General features: G+C 37.6%; 1 protein-coding gene across 2 annotated transcripts in view; it reads right to left on the bottom strand.

Moving 5' to 3' along the window:
* Window positions 1-185: 185 nt before the first annotated feature.
* LOC106078711 (D-glucuronyl C5-epimerase B-like) overlaps window positions 186-22,466 on the bottom strand; it is a 32,748-nt gene continuing 10,467 nt past the window's right edge. For both annotated transcript variants that reach the window (XM_056007875.1, XM_056007876.1), the window contains exons 2-11: window positions 19,920-20,708; window positions 15,406-15,649; window positions 13,741-13,912; window positions 11,483-11,598; window positions 9,493-9,619; window positions 6,058-6,315; window positions 4,927-5,069; window positions 2,799-2,990; window positions 2,160-2,297; window positions 186-1,167 (exon numbers count right to left, since the gene is read on the bottom strand). In XM_056007875.1, coding sequence (XP_055863850.1) covers window positions 883-1,167; window positions 2,160-2,297; window positions 2,799-2,990; window positions 4,927-5,069; window positions 6,058-6,315; window positions 9,493-9,619; window positions 11,483-11,598; window positions 13,741-13,912; window positions 15,406-15,649; window positions 19,920-20,053 — 1,809 coding nt within the window. In that variant the 5' untranslated portion in view covers window positions 20,054-20,708 and the 3' untranslated portion in view covers window positions 186-882. The remainder of the gene's footprint in view (window positions 1,168-2,159; window positions 2,298-2,798; window positions 2,991-4,926; window positions 5,070-6,057; window positions 6,316-9,492; window positions 9,620-11,482; window positions 11,599-13,740; window positions 13,913-15,405; window positions 15,650-19,919; window positions 20,709-22,466) is intronic.

Below are 22,466 nucleotides of genomic sequence, written 5' to 3'. Positions count from 1 at the left end.
CCTCTCTACAGAGCATATGCTGAAACAAACATAATTTGATTTCCCCACCAGTTATGAAGTACTTAGGAATTTCATGTATGGTTGTGTGTACATGTCTATGTACAGAACTTTGTCATCTTTGAGTGCAGGAATTCCAATTGGTTCACGTTGTTCATATGTAAATAAATAAATAAATGAATTTAAAGGTTGATGCCAATATTTTATTCCATAAGTACTAGACATTTCTCTTGTAAATAAACATTCATTTGAATCATGATAAATATATGGATGAATTATGTCTTGTGTACATAAGTTATTAAAATGTTCTTATAATGCACATAATAATTGTTTGATTTTATTTGGAGTCAGCACTTACTATATACACATCTCATTGAATTGAAAAATAATCCTTCCATTTCTAAAGGCATGATAAGTAATACAAATTATCTGAAATACACACATGATTGTAGTGAAGAAAACAAGTCCTACTGATACACAGTACATTGCTCTAGTCTGGACATTGATAGAGAATACAATTAGGACATACTGGTATCTCGATGATTTAATTCATTGTCATAAGCATAAAATGTAAAACTTAAAAGTTGTAAATAGCGGTTGTTGAACATCTTTTTCAAATGCATGTTCATGTTGAAGATATGACAGCAAAGGAGGAGGGGGGGGGGTCTATATTGTGAGCGAGGTAGAGCATTATCACTTGTATTTTAGTGACCAAGTTGGTGTATATAACACAATTATAACACTTCTACACTCACAATAAAATGAAACGTGTGCCATCTCTGTACAAAGTTTGAAAATGTCAAGGGATTGCCTTGAAAAAGCTGTAGTAAATCTAGAAACGTGTATTTGAAATCAATTCTAAACAAGGATAGCAATCTCTTTTAATTAGTTATGTTTGGACTTGATGCCATACATGTAGTCAATCCATCTGTTGGCTGTCTGGTGAAAGATTGGATCGCCGTCAATGATGGCCATCTCTTGGACCAGTGCTATGTGAGTGGTATGGTAGTCCCACCTGGCACGATTAGGCTGCTCGTGGTTGATCACATGGCGTAGGTCATAGAGTGTTCCTGTACCCGAGTCGTACATACCGATCATGATCTTGAGAGACTTCAAGCCAGCATTCCAGAGTTTTTCAGACAGTTGTTGACTTTCCCCATCCACTGTTTTCTGTCAAAAGCAAAATCATGGAGGACGTTATAAATTATTAAAAAAAAAACACTGCGCTTGAATGAAACCAATTCATGCCTAAAATCATGCCTTCTACTTTTAACATAGCCTGCTGCTGCTTTCTATGCCAACTGGCAACATTCAGTCTGGCGGTAAGACCTTTTTAGTTTGCAGGCATTTTCTTTATAAAGATCCATGTATTACCTGCAAACCTTGGATAGCAGAGTGGTCGCCCATTAAAGGTCAACCTTGGGAGTACTTGCTATAAGCAACACGAGATTTTTTGAAACTATCCCATAATATTGTCCAGTCTCTCTTTTGCTTTGTTGTCTAAACGAGTGTGCGATGTTAAAACATTAAAAGAGCACTATCTCTTCACCTCCCCCCTTTTCTTTTAAAAAACCTCTTTCCGTAATTTTTTTCCACGTTTCGATGGAATTATTCATTTCGCTCATTTGTGTTTCCCTACATTGTTATGATTAAACGTCAATAACTTTTTTTTTTATGCAATCAGGAAATGTTATAGTAGGTTATAGGTATATAATTATAGAAGAATGCATGCTCTTTTTACATAACACAAAACAAAGTTTATAAAACCAAACACAAATTTAATTTAATGGGGTCAAATCAACGTTGGTATCGTCAGTTAGGAATGAAAGAATTAAATACCGGTATATATATATATATATATATATATATATATATATATATATATATATATATATATATATATATATATATATATATATATATATATATTTATTTATTTATTTATTTATTTATATATAAAGTACACATAAAGTTTGAAATTTTCTTAGTATTGAATAGCTCAATCATTTTTTAAAAATATTTAACTTAAAAATTACAATAGCCGCAAACTAAAGCAACATTTGTCTCTATTGGCTTGATGCCATAGTAGGCCTATTTGTCAGCTCACTTATAACACATATTTTGGACCAATCCCAAGCAATGCATGTTATCCGAGATCTTACCATGACGTCATAGAGTCCCAGCATGGAGAAGATAAAACCATTGAGAACAAAGGTGCTGGTCGGTGTGGTGGGATACTCCTCATACCAGTCTAGTTGTCCCAGGAACCGAGCCCGGACACCTCCTTCTTCTGAGCCTAGCTGCCGGAGACAAGCAGTAACAAAGATTGAAACAATCTTTTTAAAATATAAGTTTTAACCTAATAAATAAAACTAGCCGAACCGCGGCGTAGCATACGCCTCTATTTAGTGACGGGTGAACACTTCCTGAAAGACACTGTTGTCCAAACGACAAATGTACGCATTCCTGGAGAGCGAGGAAGGCGCGGGAGGAGGGTTTTGGGTGGAATAGAGTCCGATGGCGGAGTACTGCTGTGGCCATATGCTCCACTGGGAGTAAAACATGATGGAAGGACTGCAGGGTGAACATAGACCCAACTGAAGGGATTTGGGTGGAATAGAGTCCGATGGCGGAGTACTGCTGCGGCCATATGCTCCACTGGGAGTAAAACATGATGGAAGGACTGCAGGGTGAACATGGACCCAACTAGGGGGGAATAGCCTAGAACCGAGTGTTTGTGTACTTTCAGCCTATGTGCGCTGGGTTCCTCTATTGAGAATAAAAAGTATTCAAGAAATCACCTCGTATAAATGAAGCCCTTTGATTGCAGAAGTCAAATATTGCTTTTCGCCAGTAACATTATAGGCTCGAACCAATGTGGACATGGCCTGTCCCTGGCCCATGGCCGAATACCATCCAGGCTTGAGTTGAATGTCCCCGGTCCTCATCCCGATCTCCGTTGGCCATCCACCCATTGGATCTTGATTGTTGACCTGGACAAAATATATATAGGCCAGACCTAAATATTTGTTTTTACTGGTTACTGGAGTGCGAAATTTTATTTTTAAAATTTTTGCTTTAACTTAATAACTTTTGTTATATTATATCATATGATAACTCAAAAAAAAATATGTTGAATGTCGTCTAATGTTTCCGGGTTGCCATGGTAATGGCGGCCATCTTGAATATAAACAAAAATTAGTTCATATAGGAAAATTCTAAAAAATTTTTAAAATTGATAATTTCAAAGCTAAAAATACATAAACCTTAAAGAATAAAGGTGGCTGGAAGGAGCTAGCTAGATTTTATACATTTTTCCTTAGTATTGTGCATTTTACAATTTTTTTTAAAATGGTGAAATTTTTTTACCTGTAAAATGCATCCACATTTTTTTTTCCAAAAGATCATATATTACAAACTTCTTCAGATAAAGTCCTTAAAACTAGCTGATTCTCTGTATTATTTATCTCTGAATATGTGTACCAAATTTGACACATTTATCTCTATTAGTTCCAGAGATTTTAGAAATATTCTACAGGGAGGGGGAGGGGGTCACACAAAATGGATTCACTCAAAAACGTGAATTTGTATTAAAAAATGTAAAATCGTGTTTACCATGCATCATTAAATGCTATTTTTTCCAATAAAAAATGCTATTTTTTTAGAAAATTTTTGATGCCAGTTTATAAAATACATGTCCAACTATTTAATTACACCAAAAATTGAAAAATCGATTTTTTAAAACCCAAAATCGACTTTTTCACACTCCAGTAACCCCTTAAAGTAAGACTTAATACACATCACATATGGACCAGTGTCGTACTCTACAATATGATTTTGAACAGATTCCAAATGTTTATCATCGTATCATCTCATCTCTGCGTGTGGCCCCTGCTGGGGCATAGACTACCAACCAGCTTCTTCCAGACGTCTCGGTTCTGGGCGAGTCTCTCCAGCTGTCCCCAAGTGAAGTTTTAAGCATGACTATAATACTAAAAACAGAATGCTAAATTTAAAGTGAGACGAAAGTTTTTTTTTGTTGTTTTTTTTTTTGCGTTGAAGTATAAAAGTAAAAAACCTAGATTCGACCAATATATTTTGCTTGAGTTGATGCAGAATCTGCTGGGAGTCAAAGTGAGTTCTAGTACCACTAGTAACAATCCTCGACGGTACAATTACTTTAGGTGCCATAAGTTACGTGATGTTTATAGAAGGTCTACAGCTAACCTTAGCTTCTTCTTCTTAGCTCAAATTTTTATGTTGAAGGGTTAAAGAGTAGTCCTATATCTGAGATGAAGGAAAAGGTTGGCATTCCACAAGAGGAAGTTTCGTTAGTCCCAATTTGAAGCTTTCGGAACATATATTTTCTCATTCTGTTGTGTCCGGTTTTGAGGCGAAAATGATGCCGGTATAGTTTTGTCGTGGCGGGACAGCTTGAAATAGGCATACTTTTCTTGGGATGTGAGCTGGTCCATTTGTCACATTTTCTACTCTCTATCATTTTAATCATTACTTCTGGGTAGATAGGAATTTCAATTTGTTCGTTCATTCTCCATCCTTCATTTTTCCTGGACAAATATTTAACACAATTCTTTTTCCTGGACTAATATTTTTATCCTTGACATTATTATTTTTCCTTGACTAATATTTGGCCTTGACATGATTTCTTTTCCTGGACAAATATGTAAGACTAAGACTACTGTTACGTTTGCTGTCTCAGCCATAATGTTAGGAATAGTTTAGGTGTATATCTAATGTTGATTAAAAAAGCAAGCATTTTATTTCACTTGGCGTATTACAACCATATGACCTTTTCATGGTACCTACCCACCTGTCATAAAGACCCGTGACTCTACCTCGCCTACATAGGGAGAGGGGGGTTACAATTTTAGTTTCTAGTAGGCTAATCATGACGTAATCAACACTTACCAGCCAATCAGCCGAGTGGATCAGATGGTCTATATGAGCGTTGGCTGCCACAGTAAGGTTGTCCAAATAACCGTTGCCATGCAACGTAACATCGACAATTTTGAAGAACAAGTTTGGTGAATTGTACTTCACTGGACCGAGACCTGGAAATGAGATCATCCAGACCACGTGACATAGAGTTTTCGTAACTACTCGTTAGCACTAATGGTCTAGCACTCTTATAAGTGGAGGCGCGGTGGCTGAGCAGTAAAGCGCTACCGAACCGTGGTCCGGGGTTTGAATCCTGGTAAAGACTGGGATTTTTAACTTCAGGATCTTCGAGTGCCTCTGAGTCCACCCAGCTCTAATGGGCATCTGCCGTTAACCGTAGGCCACAGAATCAGATGAACTTTACATCATCTGCCCTATAGACCTCAAGGTCTGAATGGGGAACTTTACTACTCTTATAAGTATTGAGTCAGCTTAGTAGGCTACTGTCCTTAAATGACTATTTTTCTCCTTTTATGCCCTAAATCTGACAATATTTAGAATAATGTCTGAAGAAACGAAATATTCTTTGCCACTGGCTAATTAATGGAAGAACTTTTTAATAACATGAGATGAACTGTTATGAAAACTCGATAAACTTTACATATAAAATAGAATAAAATCCGAAGCGAGAAGATCTCTAAATATTCTGTATTTATCTATCTATCTATCTATCTATCTATCTATCTGTCCGTCTGTCTGTCTGTCTGTCTGTCTATCTATCTATCTATCTATCTATCTATCTATCTATCTATCTATCTGTATGTCTGTCTGTCTGTCTGTCTGTCTATCTATCTATCTATCTATCTATCTATCTATCTATCTATCTATCTATCTATCTATCTATCTATCTATCTATCTATCTATCTATCTAAATGATGATAGATAGATAGATCTATCTAAGAAGAATGGGACACTGATAGAAACCTTGGTTTCGGCACTAAAGCCATGTAGATGTTTTAATTACAAGGAGTAATATTAGGATCAACTCTTTATCTGTTTGATAAATCTCCTCCCCTCCCACCGACAAATTAGGGGCTTCCCCTAATCCCTTTGCCCCTACTCCAGGAGGCAGAAAGCTCTAACGTGTAACAAAGGACTCACTTTTCATCCAGTCCACACTCAAGTCTCGCGCCAAATGCAACCATCGGTTCAAATGTCGCGTGCCCATGCCGTATGTCACGTGATTTCCTTCCACTATCATGTAGGCGTCGTCTTGTATGAAGTGGATATAACCCTCGCTGCCTAGCTTGTTCACAATTTTCACTGTTACTCCCCCTGGACCAGTCATAAAAACGTCGAGGCACAGGGCTTGAAGCGCTGTGTTCAGCTTGATAGTGGGTCCAGCAACATGGTGAGATTCTAAACACATCAAACAAGACAACTTTACTTTACAGTGTAATTTTCATTAAACAGTAGCAACACAATCATCTTAAAGACACAGAAGGCCTAATGGCGGCGTGTATTCTAAGTATTGGTTCAAATGAGCGTAGACTATGCATTTAAAATGTTTTACAACAAGCGAACAATTTTCACGTTCCGCATCCTAAAAGAAATGGTAGGACAAGTAACACAAAAAAAAAACACAACAAAATATAAAATAGTACTTTAAAAACAAGAAAAACATGTTACAAATTTGTTTAAAGGATATATAATACAATAATAGTAAAATATAATATAATTATAATAAAATAATTTTAAAATACTTTAAAATTTTGGGTTCCGTTCGGTATCGAACCCGTGACACCGTCATCTGCTAGAATACAAAGATAAAGGCACGTTACTCGTTTCATATACTAGGACAAATTTGTACAAATGCTCTTTCTCCCCAAGCGCTATTAGAGCATGGAATGGGTTGCCTGAGCTAGCCAGGAAAACCAGTGACTTAGCAGAATTTAGGTCATTGGTTAATATGCATGACTATATGCATGATGCGTAGGATGTAATCATGTAATCATATTCTTTTTTGAAGAAAAGTCTGTATTATATAAGATAAGATAAGAACTTATGCAGCGAAGAAGGTACACATATGCAATTATTTCTTGGTATGTTCATTATATGAACATCTAAAGTTTTTATTTGAAACTCTTAAGATCTACTTTAGATTACTTTAGATCTTCTTCTAGATCTAGAATCTAGATGTAATCTATATTAGTTTGACCTAAAAATATATGCAACGCTTATAAACTTCAATAAAATTGAAGCTACTTTAAATATACTTTTGTTATCGCATGATTTCGGTAATACGGCCGACTACGCCATGTTGGCTCTAGACCTAGATATGGTCTGCAGCCAAATTTACATTTATTACTTTGAAAATTGTATCTCCACTCATATAACTATATCAAATTATCAATAATATAGAAGCTAGTACACTTTTTCGATATCAAACCAAATAATCACAAGTAACTGGACTGATTGGTTAATTTTTTTTATCGATTCATATATTGTTAGGTGTCAGGGGGAGGTATGGCGAGAATGATATTTTGGTATGATAGTCATATCCTCTTGTATAGGTACCCCCAGATTGTGAATGTCAATTGTCTTGCACGTGTTGTGAACTGAATGGTTTAGTCTTCGTTGAATGTGCGAGAGAGTGTGTAAGTCAGTAAGGTCTTGTTCCCGGTCCAACAAGGTTGGACGTTTACTTCCTGGACTGGTGTTTGTGTATTATTTACTGACAGTTAATATAATTGTGTGCTTTATTAAGTATTAAAGTATTATTTGCATTTTTATGGATATCTGAGTTGGATTTCAAGTGTATCTAGTAGTAATTGTTCTTATTTGTATAACCATTAATGAGCCAAGCAACTACTAATTAATTGTAATTGAGTATACACACCCCTAATGAACCAAGTCAAGCCAAGCTAAGAAATGCACCCTGACATCAGGTACACTAAATAACTGTTCAAAGTTTCAACTTTATCCGAGAAATGGATGTGATAGAAATAACGTGTTCACTTATCTAACTGGACTATGCCCTATATATTTAGCCATGTCTCTGAATACTGAAGGATTAATTTCCCTTCTTGGTACCAAACAAAAAAAAAAGAATTACTCCTAAATGACCAATTGGTTAATTAACAAAAAAAAAACTTCATGTATTTATTGTCTTCGCAAAGTTTAAACTTATACCGAGAATGGGTTTGGGAGAAGTAACGTGTTCAAACATTTTACCAGACAGACAGACAGACAGAGTGAGTTGATATAAGCTTTGTAAAAAATTTAAAAAAATAAAAAAAAATAATTTCCTCCTTTATGAGTCTGCTGGTGGTCTTTAATTCCCCATTCTATTTAATTTTTTTTTTTGTAATTCTTCACTATTCAAAAGAGTTTACCTGTGAGCTTTGCACAATCAAGTTCTTCTACTACAGTCCAGCTCGTTTCTAAATTTCTAAAGAACACACAACGTTTATGAACATCTATTTATTTTTTACCTTTTTACAAAATAAAAACAAAAAACATTTGAGTCGAGTGCGGGAATTCCAGATGAGGCCACGTTCAAAATTTAAAAAAAAATTACGTAAGCCAAATTTAATTCTAAAATGATTATATTTTCAAAACGTAAAACGTTGAAACCTGAGTTTTCACTGTAGCAAAGTTAGCAGAGTTTGCACGCTAATGGGAGGGATTGTACAAATGTGGGTAAAAATCATTTAAAACACCGGAGAAAGAAGAAGAAGATGAAATTTAAAACACCGACATTGAACTAAACCAGCGGTTCTCAACCTTTTAAGCTCAGCGACCCTTTTTACAATCACCCACTCTGCCGCGACCCCCCCCCTTTCACACACACACATACAGCAATAGAAGAATAGACAAAAACAATCCATGTTTTTGATGGTCTTAGGCGACCCCTAGGGGGTCGAGACCCACAAGTTGAGAACCCCTGAGCCCTGAACTAAACGATTTGTATTTCGAAGTAAAAATCTTACAATGCATCAACAAACGTGCGTTATTAGTGTAAGCGTTATCTTAAAGACTACTTTTAAAGGGCAGGCTTTTCATGTGTACATCTCTTTCAACTCTTTGTCACTCGTTGCTCAATTTTCCAGAGCCATTTTTTTGCGGTTTAATTTTCTAACATAATTTTTGAACCCGCTGGTCATTAGACTATTCTCTATGAATGCAGAGTTCTGCACGAAGGACAAGGATTTGACAGAGAACTGGTACATGTCCGAACAGGAGCTGTCTTTGTACGGGGACAAGGCGACCTTAAAACTCACTGCTCGCTTCCTCTCACGTGCTCTAAGGGAGTTATTCCCACCATGTTTCGCTGCCAATGGGGTTTCTGATTCGGTCATTAGACTAGCAGTTGCAAAACACACTAGTCAGTACAGTGGCGTAGCTATCGTGGGGGATATTAATTATTACGCCATTATGTCATGATGTTGAATGTCAAAATGCAGGGGCCCCTAAAGAGGTCGAGTCCCCGGGCATCCAAATAACGGCTAATTAATAGCTACGCCACTGAGTCGTATCAGTTACAAAACACACTGGTCAGTATTAGTACAAAACACACTGGTCAGTATGAGTCACCTGGTGCATTGAAAACCAGCACGCGTCTCCGCTGACCCTCAACAAGTACTTCCGTCGGAGACAAGGACGACGTCCTGGCCGGAACTGTCCACTTTGAAAGGTCGTAATTGTGGCCAGTGGCGATCACCTTTAAAAAGAAATCAATACATAAGGGTCACATTGTCCAGCGAATGACAACAGCTCTACAATTTAATTCGATCAATTGGAGGATTCTAAAAAAGAATTAAGGGGTGGTTGGGGGGGGGGGCAGTTGTCTTTGCAATAAAAAGGCCGAACTGTGTGAAAGCGTTTGTGTGTGTGTGTGGGAAGGGGAGCGGTCGAAAAGCAACATTCCCTTCCCTTCCCTATGCCTTAGTCTGTTGGACCGTTGGGGCACCATGCAAGATTCGTTGACCGTTTTTCTCCATTCCTCTCTGTCTTTTGCATTAGTTAGAACCTCTTTCAATGACAGGCGCGTCCATTCTTTTATGTTGTCCTCCCATCGCATTCTCTGTCTGCCTCTTCTTTTTTTCTGGTACTGTTCCCTGAAAGAAGGTCTTTGCGAGCCCCGAAGATCTTGTAATGTGGCCATAGATTTTTAGCTTGCGTTTTTTTTTTACGATAGTTAGCAGGTTATTATGGAGTCTGATCGCTGCAGTAACCCTGTCTCTGATCTCTTGGTTTGTGATGCGGTCTTTAAATGTGATACCTAGGATCCTTCTGTAGCATCTCAGTTCCATTGCTAGGATCCTCCCTCCCACTGCAGTCAACGTAAATGACTTACAAGCATTAAATGTTGACTTGAGAAGCCAAAGAAAAGTCAAAGACTGGTACGTGAGACAAACTTTTTTTTTGTTGTTGTTGGTAGGAGATCCTGAGCGGGACATCGTATAAGTGATATTAGAATTCACGGGCTGGTCTTTCCAAGTCAAAACAAATTACGATACGCAGGGAGAAAAACAAAACTAAGTGTGGTTTGCAGAGAGAAAGAGAGAGAGAGAGAGAGAAAGAGAGAGAGAGAGAGAGTGAGAGAAGGAGAGAGATAAGGGGAGAGAGACAGAGAGAGGAAAGATAATGAGAGTGGGCCATTTCATCATTTCATTGTAACTGATTTGATAATTGACGTGCTAAAAAGTATATTAGGGAGATCGATAGAAGATCTTTAAAATGTGGCCCGATTATTGAAAGCTCAAAAATAAAACTAGCAAATAATATAAAAAATCCTTAAACCAAAAAAAAGGTTATCTAAAGGGGAAAAACTCTTCCCTTAAAAACTATAACTATCAATAATTTACAGGCTATTTCCCTTATACACGATATCAAATTAAATTAATTACTAATAGTAAATTGACTAATTGAGTATTTTTGTTTGGTACAATAAATAATTGTTTAAACTATCAAGCTGAATGGAGAATACGTGAGGGAGAAATTATTTAAGGCCATATCTCTGAATACTGAAGCATTAGTTTCCCTTTGTTGGTATCAAACAACATAATTAATTACCAGTAATTAATTGTCTAATTGGTCACTTTTTTTATATTGATTCATGTCTTGTCTATGCCAGTGAATAATTGTGAGAAGTTTCAACTTAATTCGATAATGTGAGAAATAACGTGTACACATATTTTGCCAGACAGACAGACAGTCAGACAGACAAACAGATTGAGATGGTATAAGTTTAGTAAAGATGGGATGTAGGGGCCATAATAAACAATATAAAGCCTGAGAACACATCAACGGGCGTAGCCGGTTGGTAACGCTAGTAGTGTAATAGTTTAAAAAAAAATGAAGCTCTCTTTCGTACATGGATTTCATGTAACAAGTTGTGGAGGCAATACGGTCACGTGGGATCCATGTGACCAGCACATAAAACGACTGGCTTTATTTTCACCAACAGGCCATACACTGATTTTGTGAGGAAAACCTGCCTTTAGCAGGACTCGAACATTGGACGTTCAGCTAGTCATCCTCGTGCAATGCCTGTGTTATATTACGTATTTAGTTTACCTACTTCGGGCGCGGGGTTCCCAAACAGTATGCTCTTGGCGTGGTGACTTAGTCCGTACTGAGCCACAGAGATGGCGTAGTAATAGCCGTTAGGATCCCATTGACTTGCCAGTGGAACTCCTAAAGTGGACAGACAACAGAGAGTAGAGTACACATTAAAAAAAAAAGAAAAACATAAAAAAAAAAAAAAAAAGAAAAACATAAAAAAAAAAATAAAGACAATACCTTCTTTTTACAATTTATAGAGCGATTTTTTTCTCTCTATACAACTAATGGATAATTTATAAAAAAACAATGAAACGATTTTTACCCTTCAACCTTTTTTGCTCGGCGACCCCTTTTTACAATCCCCCACTCTGCCGCGACCCCCACCCCCAAACACACACACAGAGCAATAGAAGAGTAGACAAAAACAATCCATATTTTGGATGGTCTTAGGCGACCCCTGACAAATCGTCAATCGACCCCCAAAGGGATCGCGACCACAGGTTGAGAACCCCTGAATCTAGAACTAAAAGACAATGCACATGAACATTAATTTATTGAACTTTTGAATGAACAATACCTACAGGTGTGAACGGCTGAGGACGAATGTTCCGCTCGAGATAAATATATTTTCGTTCTCTAGCCAAATTATTATTATTTTTTTACTTTGAAAAGTTTTACCGGTCAAACCAAAGTTTTCCCAGTCTGGCCAACAAGCTAGTAATTTCTCTCCCAACGTAATACAGATAATGCCAAATGTCTAGGAACATTTTATGATTCGTGTCCACAAAGGTTACACCCCACCCACTCTGACGTTTCCACGAAGTAACCAGTTAAATAAAGGTATAGTCATAAGCAACAAAAAGTTTTGATCGACTAGTGCAGTAGACTGGCGCGTAGAAGTTAATAATTTATCGGGAATTTCTTTAGTGACGTGACGGTAACTTAAAAACATCGTGCGGAAACAGTTTAATGACAAAAATAATGAAAGGCATGGAGTAGAGAAGACATGATTTCTGAGAGATTTTTGAATTATCGGAATACTAGTCGACCTGTGGCGTAGCATACGCCGTTATTTTTATTAGTGACGGGTGAATACTACTTATTCTCCCTCGACTCGGTCTTCGGTTCCATTATTTTGTTTTGGCTTACTGTATGTTATTGATAGACATACACAAATATTTCTAAGGAACTTGCATCAACAACACCGCCAGTAATAACCGAAAACAGAAGATACAACAATTACCTCCCCTCGCCCCTAAAATACAGAATATAAAACAGTGATGCCAGATCTACGCCCCGCTGGCCATATCCGGCCCGTTATTTGATCCCCCCCCCACCAGCAACAAGGCTATAGTGCATAATTAAGTCACAGAAGCTCTGTTCTGCAACTTCTGCTGGACTTGAAGATTTCTTTCGATCACGTGATCATTGACCTGTGTGCTGGACATTTATAATCCTCTTCCCAACAACTGAAAAAGGATGGGCATCACTGACCAACAATGGCACTGTGACTTGCTTTCGCCGTCGTTCAAGCGGCTGTTATAGTTGACTCCGCGTCGAAATATAGTTCTATGACAGTACCCAATAGTTCACATTGTTTTCTTGAGCTTTTCAGAAATTATTTTTTTTTTGTAAGCGGTTCTGAAATACTAGCAACCATTGGAGGGGGAAATGATATGAAAGCAAACATTGACTGGGTAACATCTGCGTCAATCTGTAAAGACAAAGTCTAGTAAAGATCATTTTTAGTCTCCCGTGATTGACAGTTTTAAACCTTTACATGGGCAGATCACAACTTAAAGTTGCCAACTAAATGTCAAACTAATCGATTTATAGTTCAACGCGACTGAGATTTTCTATTGTTTGAACGTTACAAATGCTGGGACATGAAATGAACGGGACCAAGCTGAGTCCCTTGTGGAGTCTTTTTGTTTTATGGCAAAGGTTTTTGTCCGATTTCAGTTACATCTCAATTTGTGACATGGCCTTGTTAAACATTCAAACTTCATGTTAGATTGCCACATGTAACAACACAGCCGCGACACACTTATACAGCCGTGGCGGCAGAGACACTCACGCTACGACACACACGAACGTGACAAGCTTATACAGCTGAGACATAATTTACACAGCCGCGACACACACAGCCGTGACCGCATTGACACACACGGCTACGACACACACAAGCGTGACAAGGCTACACAGCTGAGACAAAATTTACACAGCCGCGACACACACAGCCGCGACACACTTACACAGCTGCGACACACTTACCGTCTACTGCTGTGACACATTTGATTTTCTCCCTGGCCTCCACGTAATACTTCTCAAAGTTGAGAAACACTCCCCCAGGGTGGTACGTCGGTTGGGGAGGGAACACCTTACCGTAAGAGTACTGGAACTCATAGTACTTGACGTTGTCCTTCACCCTTACAGTACCGTACACCTGAAACAATAACAAGAATATAATAATAATAATAATAATCATGACAATAAAACTGACAACGAAACAGGCAATAGAAAAAAGAATACTTTTTAAAAACAAAGGGAAAAAACCGCTAATTACTGCCATTTATCTTACAGACTTTGGCTCCCTTTCTACAAGATTAAACATAATTAATTAATTAGTACTAAATGATTAACTAATTGGTCAATTTTGGTATTGAATAATGAAGCAAAATTTCAACTTGATTCGTGAATGGGAGGTGGGAGAAAAACGTGTCAAAACGTAATTAGGGGACTAAATCCATATATATATATATATATATATATATATATATATATATATGATAAACGATACATATATACATCTCTCATTACGTACATTTATTCCCCTTATTTCGAAATCCAATAAAATAAATAATCACCAACAATTAATTAACTAATTGTTTTTTATTGTTTCATGTCTTGTCAGGTTTAATTGTCTACATTCAGAACATTCTACTTGTTCCGATAATGGGAAATGGGAAAAAACATGTTCAAACTTTTTACCAGACAGACAGACAGTCAGACAGACAGAGTGAGTTGATATAAGCTTTGTAAAAATGGATGAACTCTGAAAACGTCTGGAAATGATGTGACTATGAAGGTTGACTAAAACTTCAATTAAGTCAGCTCCGTGACATCAGCCGAATGGAGTTTGACGATGAACCTTGAAGACATCTTTGAGGTCCTAACAACCCTAAGGAGATTCTTATTATATATCGGTGGGTGGTACTGTCAAAGATCAATCAATCCATCAATCCATCAATCAATCAATCAGTCTATCTATCTATCTATCTATCTATCTATCTATCTATCTATCTATCTATCTATCTATCTATCTATCTATCTATCTTAAACTCACTATAGAACGACATTAACTCTAATGGTAAATGAATCAACTCATTGAAAATATTATCTCCCTCGTCTTTCTCGTGTCACTTAGATTGATTTCTCTTCATTGGGAGAGTCAAGTTTTGGTCAATTATGTCCTTTTGAGTAGTCCAACAATTTACATGTGTTCAGACTTATGAAGCTTCACTTGGGCTTCAAGTACAATGTACCATATTTTTTATGCGAGAAATGGCGGCAAAAGTCAGACATTAAATAATAATTAGCTATGACCTTCGCTCGCGTCACAACGAGGTAATTTCTTTTATACCAACTGAACGATTGCATGGTTCGATTAGTTGAAACAGATCAATTAGCCATCAGTTATGTTTTATGTTCCAATCGTTTATAAAAGGCCTGAACACTGACCTGCACTGTCACAACATGTGGGCAGTTTAGACCAATAACGTGTTGCCACATCACAGGTCTGTACGACGTCATAGGTATGCACGGCGTCGCAGATCTTTACGACGTGGCAACGAGCTATAGGTCTAAACTGCCCACACATTGTGACGTCACATGTCAGTGTTCAGGCCTTCTCTAACGCGTGGTCTCGGCTGAACCTACATCAAAATACTTGTTGATGAAAGACACTGGCATGTACACCTCCGTCCCGTCCCGCCGGCACTCGATAAATTCCTGGTCGTTGATGGAGCAGTTGATGACGTCCGTGTTGGAGGCTAGTGAAGCGTCGATGGGTAGCTGGACGGATGCGGAGCCCTCTGCTGGGCAAGGCGGGCACACCTGAGCTTCCTGCTGCATGAACTGCAGGGCGCTGGTGAATGTGAGTTGGCGAAGGTGTCCATCGTTTCTGAGTGAGAGAAGATAAAAGCCTATAATTAGGGTTTGTGTCAAGATGAAGGGGTGAGCCACTTCAGTACTCTCTGTCACGTTTACGACTAGGTACAAAACTTATGACGTAACCCTAGGCTTTGTCAACTAAAAAACATTTCAATTAGGACACAAGATATGACGTAACAAGTTGTTTTTTTTCTGTACTGCGAGAACGTACTTGTTAGTCTACTTCAGTGATTCCCAAAGGTGGTCTATATGGACCCTTCCCCTAAGGATGCATGACGACTAGTCTATGTAAGTGAAAAATGAATTTGGGGTCTATGAGATGTAAAAGGGGTTAACGATAGATAATCTCATTTAATCAAGTCGTGATGTTAATTGTGATTCTCCTTCAATGAAATGACCTTTATATATATATATAATATTATCTGATTTGTACCTTATGTGGCTGAGTCAACCTTGCCTTGAAGTAAACTTTTTAATTAAATGAAGCATTATTATTGGCATATGTTCATTTTATTATTGATCGAGAAATCCATGAAGAACTGTTTTTTTTTGCGAAGCTTTGACAATTGACGCTAAAGTAAAAAAACATAGATCTAGATCTATTTAAGTTGACGAATTTACAAAAGCAGAGGGTCTACCGAAAATCGAAAAACAAGGCCAAGGGGTCTACGAAATAAGAAAAAAAGTTTGGGAACCACTGTTCTAGTTGAATCTATATGTAGTTAACAAGGTTCAAGGTTAGGTCACTTGCTCAGTAGCTACTCGTGAATGTGACACTAGGCTTATAAAATAAAGATAATTTACAACCATAGAGCAGTATGCAATGAAATCAACTATCAAGATAAAACTGAGGAAGAATGCAGGTTTTCCGCGACACTGAAGATCCAGCATTGGTTGGGCATCTTAGCATGTCACAGAGGCGTAGTGAGCAAAACGTGCACCTGGGGGTTTAGGTTACTGTCCCTCCCCCAAGTTTCCATGAACATCACATAGAAATATAGGGTTTATAAATAAAAAGAATTTAATAATTATATACTACAAATAACCTTAGAACGTATACTCTAACTTACATATCTACAATAATTTTATTTTTATTGACCTCTCTGCGTGTGGCGCCCCCCTCTGAAGGTGGCCATCCGTGGTCCCTAGGACCATACTACAATGGGCCATATTTGTTGAACACTCATCGATTTAGTATTGGGCAGGGTACTTTGTGGAGGCATCAACTCTAATATGAAGACTCTGATAACAATGCACTTATCTATATATTTTATGAGAATGAAAGCTTCGAATTTCTTTTCGAAATAATGGTTTTATGCCTTGAACAAAGTTGTAAAGTTTTGGTTATAAAGACTCATGGTCGTAGCCAGGGGGGGGGGGTTCTTGGGGTTCAAACCCCCTTCCGAAATGAAATCCCCCCCCAAGGGGGTGGGGGGGGGGGGAAGACGGACTTTGGTGACTTATTTTTTCCTTTGATTTTGTTTATTTTAGGTGAGATTTTAATATTAAACCATCACTTGCCCCAGCACAGCCAAGTGGGTTTTGAGTTTAAAACCCCTACCAGGGGGTTTTGCAGTTAAACTTCCCTCTTCTATAAAACAAAACAAACAAAAAATAATGCAAACGACAATCCCCTAATTCCAAGAACATAACTAAGGAAGATTTTGATTTTAAAACCCCCTCCGAAATTTACTATGAATTCCCCTCTTCAATATAAAAAAGCACACACAGAAAATGCTATGAGCGTAGCCCAAGGGGTTTTGAGTTTAAACCCCCTTTAGCGGGGTTTAAAGCTAAAAATACCTCTTCAATATAAAAAAAAACAAATTACACACTCAAAATTCTATGAGTGTAGCCAAAGGGAGTTTTAAGTTTACCCCCCCCCCCCTTCAGTGGGGTTCGAAGCTAAAAGAAACCCTTCTTCAATTAAAAAAAAAGCAAATTACACACTAAAAAATCTTTGAGACTAACCAAAGGGGTTTGAATCGAAAAAGTACCTCTACTATAAAAAAAAAAGTAAATTACACACTTAAAATCCTATGAACGTAGCCAAAGAGGGTTTTGAGTTGAAACCCCCCTTCATCGGGGTTTGATGCTAAAAAAATACCTCTTCAATATAAAAAAAGTGTAAATTACACACTAAATTTCTTTGAGCTTAGCAAAGCCGAAGGAGAGTTTTGAGTTTAAACCCCCTCTTCCAGATGGCTTTTTTTTTAAGTCTAAAACCACTCCAGATGTTTTTGAGTTTAAAATCCCCCTACAGAGAGTTTTGAGGTTGAAAACCCCCTTTTCAATATTATTCTACAGCAAACTACACTCACCAAATTCTATGAGCGTAGCTCAATGAGGTTTTGAATTTGTTAAAAAAAAAACTCCAGAGATTTTTTAGTTTAAAACCCCACAACAGATGATTTTGCCGATAGAACTTCCCTTTTCTATATAAAATCTAAAGCAAGCTACTGTCAACTAATTCCAAGAGCGTAGCCAAGAGAGGTTACAAAATTTCTGCCAGTGGCTGGACTCCATTAATAAAGTGCAGTGGATAGTCATCTGCCGAAATTGAAAAAGACTAAATGTGGCTCAACAAAGATGGCTAAGACGGTCTTTAGGAGTCAGTTATAGGGATCGGGTCTCAATCAAGGAAATGCTTTGCCGAACTGGGAGTCGACCCCTTGGTAAGGTTGTGACAGAGCGTCACATGAGTTTTGCGGGACATGTATTCCGACAAAAAGAATTAAGCATAATAAGAGTTGCAATGAAATGGAGGCCATTACGAGGAAATCGCAAACAGGAACATCCTAGTACAACTTCACGTCACACTTTCATAGAGGTCCTAAGAGCATGTGGGAAGAGGCTTCAGACATTGCCAGCGACAGATTTTTTGAAAACAGCTTGCTGCCCAATGAGCCGAACGTCGAGGGAGGATCTAAGTCAGTAAGACCCCTCAACTCAAGAAAACATTAAGAAACTTGAACAGACACAAAATAGAGCAGTGAGATTCATAACAAACGAATATTCACATTTGACTAGAGTAACACTTTTAGTAAAATCACTAAATTTAGAAAGCCTTCAGGAAAGAAGTCTCAAAAGTAAAGTAGCAATTATACATAAAACACTGAACCATAATCTTCAAATACAAAAACAAAATTTAATAAAATACTCAGAAAGACACAAAAATAAAGGCACACTCCTCGTCCCATATGCTAGGACAAATTTGTACAAATGCTCCTTCTTCCCTAGTGCTATTAGAGCATGGAATGGGTTGCCTGAGCTAGCCAGGAAAACCAGTGACTTGGCAGAATTTAAGTCATTGGTTAATAAGCATGACTGAAGGCATGACGCGTAGGACGTAATCATCTTCTTTTTTTGAAGTAACCTCTGTATTATATAAGATAAGATAAGAATAGCACAGGTTTTGAAATTAAACTTTTAATAGCAAAATAATGCACTGTAGATACCTCAGAATATGCATTTTTTAGGCTTTCAATATCGAAAATAGTGCTTGGCGGCCGGGCTACGCCCCGCGCTTGGGGAGTCTACAAATTTTTCACTAACTCCTGGAAGAACTTATTCCAGGGTATAATAAACGTATTCCGAAAGAATGAAGAATCAGAATGTAATAAAGATTAATTATACATACAGACACATACATATATATATATAGCGGGGGGGGGCAGAAAAAATCCCCCCCCAAACCCCCCCCCCCGAAAAAAAATCCTGGCTACGCCCATGTTAAAAGACTAATAATATGGTCTATCAAGATTGGTCTGAGTTTGAAAAGAACTAGATCTAATCTTGATCTAGATTTTTTTTTTAAATTCAGGTTCATAAATATTTTTTTTTTATTTGAAAAAAAAATTGAATATAGTTTTACTTTCCAAATTTTTAGTAAATAAACATATAAACCCAACTGGTTGCTAGGGTAATGAAGCATTAAACATTTTGTCAATTAAAACTTTTCTTCTTATTTTAAACTTCCCGCCAAAGTTTACTGAAGAGTGGGAGATAACCTTGACACGGTTTTAAAGGCACGACATAGCCTAAGTGTTGCAATGTGCCGAATAACCACAACCATTTTTCTTGATGTTTGATATGCAGGTTAGTATATTTTTTTTAGTTTGATGAGCCCCCCCTCCACTTGAAGACAAGACCCTTGGGCAGCCACACAGTTTGCACTGCATACCTTCGGACATGCCCTTCGATTTAGAACCCCTGAACCCTTTGAAACTTGACGACCCCTTGTTCATGTTTGTCTCTAGTATGTAGACAGAAAGACCTACCTACTGCACCACCAGGAACCTTTTGCGAGGGACCACATCCACGTTACTATGGTAACCAGGCATCCAATCATCAAGGTCGTCTTAAGGAAGCGAAATATGCTGTCGTAGCGCCGTACACTTCTCCGTACCGACATGAAGATTTGTCTCGAGACCTCTGATTGGTTAAACAGTTTAGTAGAAGTAGTTGATCTATTTATAGCTCTATTTAGCAGAAGTAGTTTATCTTTTTATATCTCAGTTTAGTAGACGTAGTTTATCTATTTATATTTCAGTTTAGTAGACGTAGTTGATCTATTTATAGTTCAGTTTAGTAGAAGTAGTTGATCTATTTATAGCTCTGTTTAGTAGACGTAGTCTATTTATAGCTCAGTTTAGTAGACGTAGTTGATCTATTTATAGCTCTGTTTAGTAGACGTAGTCTATTTATAGCTCAGTTTAGTAGACGTAGTTGATCTATTTATAGCTCAGTTTAGTAGACGTAGTTGATCTATTTATAGCTCAGTTTAGTAGACGTAGTTGATCTATTTATAGCTCTATTTAGCAGAAGTAGTTAAGGTTAGGGTCTATTTATATCTCAGTTTAGCAGAAGTAGTTGATCTATTTATAGCTCTATTCAGCAGAAGTAATTGATCTAGTTATAGCTCAGTTTAGTAGACGAAGTTAATATATTTATAGCTCTATTTAGCAGAAGTAGTTGATCTATTTATAGCTCTGTTTAGCAGAAGTTGGTTATCATCTATTTATAGCCCTGGAAGTCGATGCATTCTGTTGTTTCCTTGTTCTTGTGAACTAAAAGAAAAGAAACAAAATGTGTTTAATAAATAATGAGAGTTTTTGTTTGACGTTATGTGAATCAAGTGGGTGCAATGTGTGTGCAGTATGTGAGACGCAGTGTGTGTATGCAGTGTGTGAAAGGATAAGAGTACCAAAGGAACAAGAACTAAAACTTTATCTCACTGAAATTGAAATTTATTGGGACGCTGTTGGTAATTTTTAATCCCTCCAGCACAGACCTCAATACAGTCCACAATAAAGTCCACAATACAGACCACAATACAGACCACAATACAGTCCACAATACAGTCCACAACACGGACTAGAGCACAATCTGCAATACATTATACAGACCACAACACAGACCACAACACAGTCCACTTAACAGTCCACAACAAAGTCCACAATTTAGAAAATAAATTGGGTTCTAGATCACAATGTTACCGAGAATTGGCCAAGAATGTCAGGACACTATACTAGCCGTTTGGGCTACAGGTTGTATGTTCAAGTGCAAGTCCATCAGATGTTTTAGGAGGTGACATTTCAACCGAAAACACTTCATTTCTATTTCGATGTGTGTGTGTGTGTATAGTGACTGATTTAACCAGGGGTTCTCAACCTGTGGGTCGCGACACCCTTGGGGGTCGATTGACGATTTGCCAGGGGCCGCCAAAGACCATCGAAAAAATGGATTGTTTATGTCTATTCTTCTATAGATGTGTGTGTTTGCGGGGAGGGGGGTCGCGGCAGGATGGGGGATTGTAAAAAGGGGTCGCCGAGCATAAAAGGTTGAGAACCGCTGGATTAAACTTTGAATAGCATTTACACGGATAATTGGATAAAACGACTGGATCAGAAATGTAAAGAGATAAACAGAAGACTGGACCAGAAATGTACAGAGATAAACAGAAAACTGGACCAGAAATGTAAAGAGATAAACAGAAGACTGGACCAGAAATGTAAAGAGATAAACAGAAGACTGGACCAGAAATGTAAAGAGATAAACAGAAGACTGGACCAGAAATGTAAAGAGATAAACAGAAGACTGGACCAGAAATGTAAAGAGATAAACAGAAGACTGGACCAGAAATGTAAAGAGATAAACAGAAGACTGGGCCAGAAATGTAAAGAGATAAACAGAAGACTGGACCAGAAATGTAAAGAGATAAACAGAAGACTGGACCAGAAATGTAAAGAGATAAACAGAAGACTGGACCAGAAATGTAAAGAGATAAACAGAAGACTGGACCAGAAATGTAAAGAGATAAACAGAAGACTGGACCAGAAATGTAAAGAGATAAACAAAAGACTGGACCCCTTGTGTTTTTGTATGATGAAAGTAGTAAGTGTGCTGATATTATATTTTAGATCATACATTAGGATTCAAACTTCTAAATATGTGTTTATAAAAGTTAAATTTTGCTTTTTAAAAGGAATTTTTAACTAATACTCCTACAAGCGTACGTTGAATTAGCTGTCAGGAGCTCCAACACCGATCACCGAACACCCATCATTACTCGGAAAGGCAGCTTCGTCTCAGCCATGTTGATATTTAGACCCAGTGGGCGATTACGTGTTATTCATGCGGTGACAGAACAATGACGTAGGCAATTGATGTTACTATTTGTGTGCTCATTTCAATAATAAGGATAACACTCTTCCTATTGCTCTCTCTCTCTCTCTCTCTCTCTCTCTCTCTCTTTATGAGTGGATGGTGAATGGCGCAATCGAAACGACTAACGAAGTAACCAAAAACAATAAAGCACAAAAATA

This window comes from Biomphalaria glabrata, chromosome 13, assembly GCF_947242115.1.
Source record: "Biomphalaria glabrata chromosome 13, xgBioGlab47.1, whole genome shotgun sequence".
Classification (NCBI taxonomy): domain Eukaryota; kingdom Metazoa; phylum Mollusca; class Gastropoda; family Planorbidae; genus Biomphalaria; species Biomphalaria glabrata.
This window is presented reverse-complemented; position numbering and strand designations above follow the sequence as displayed.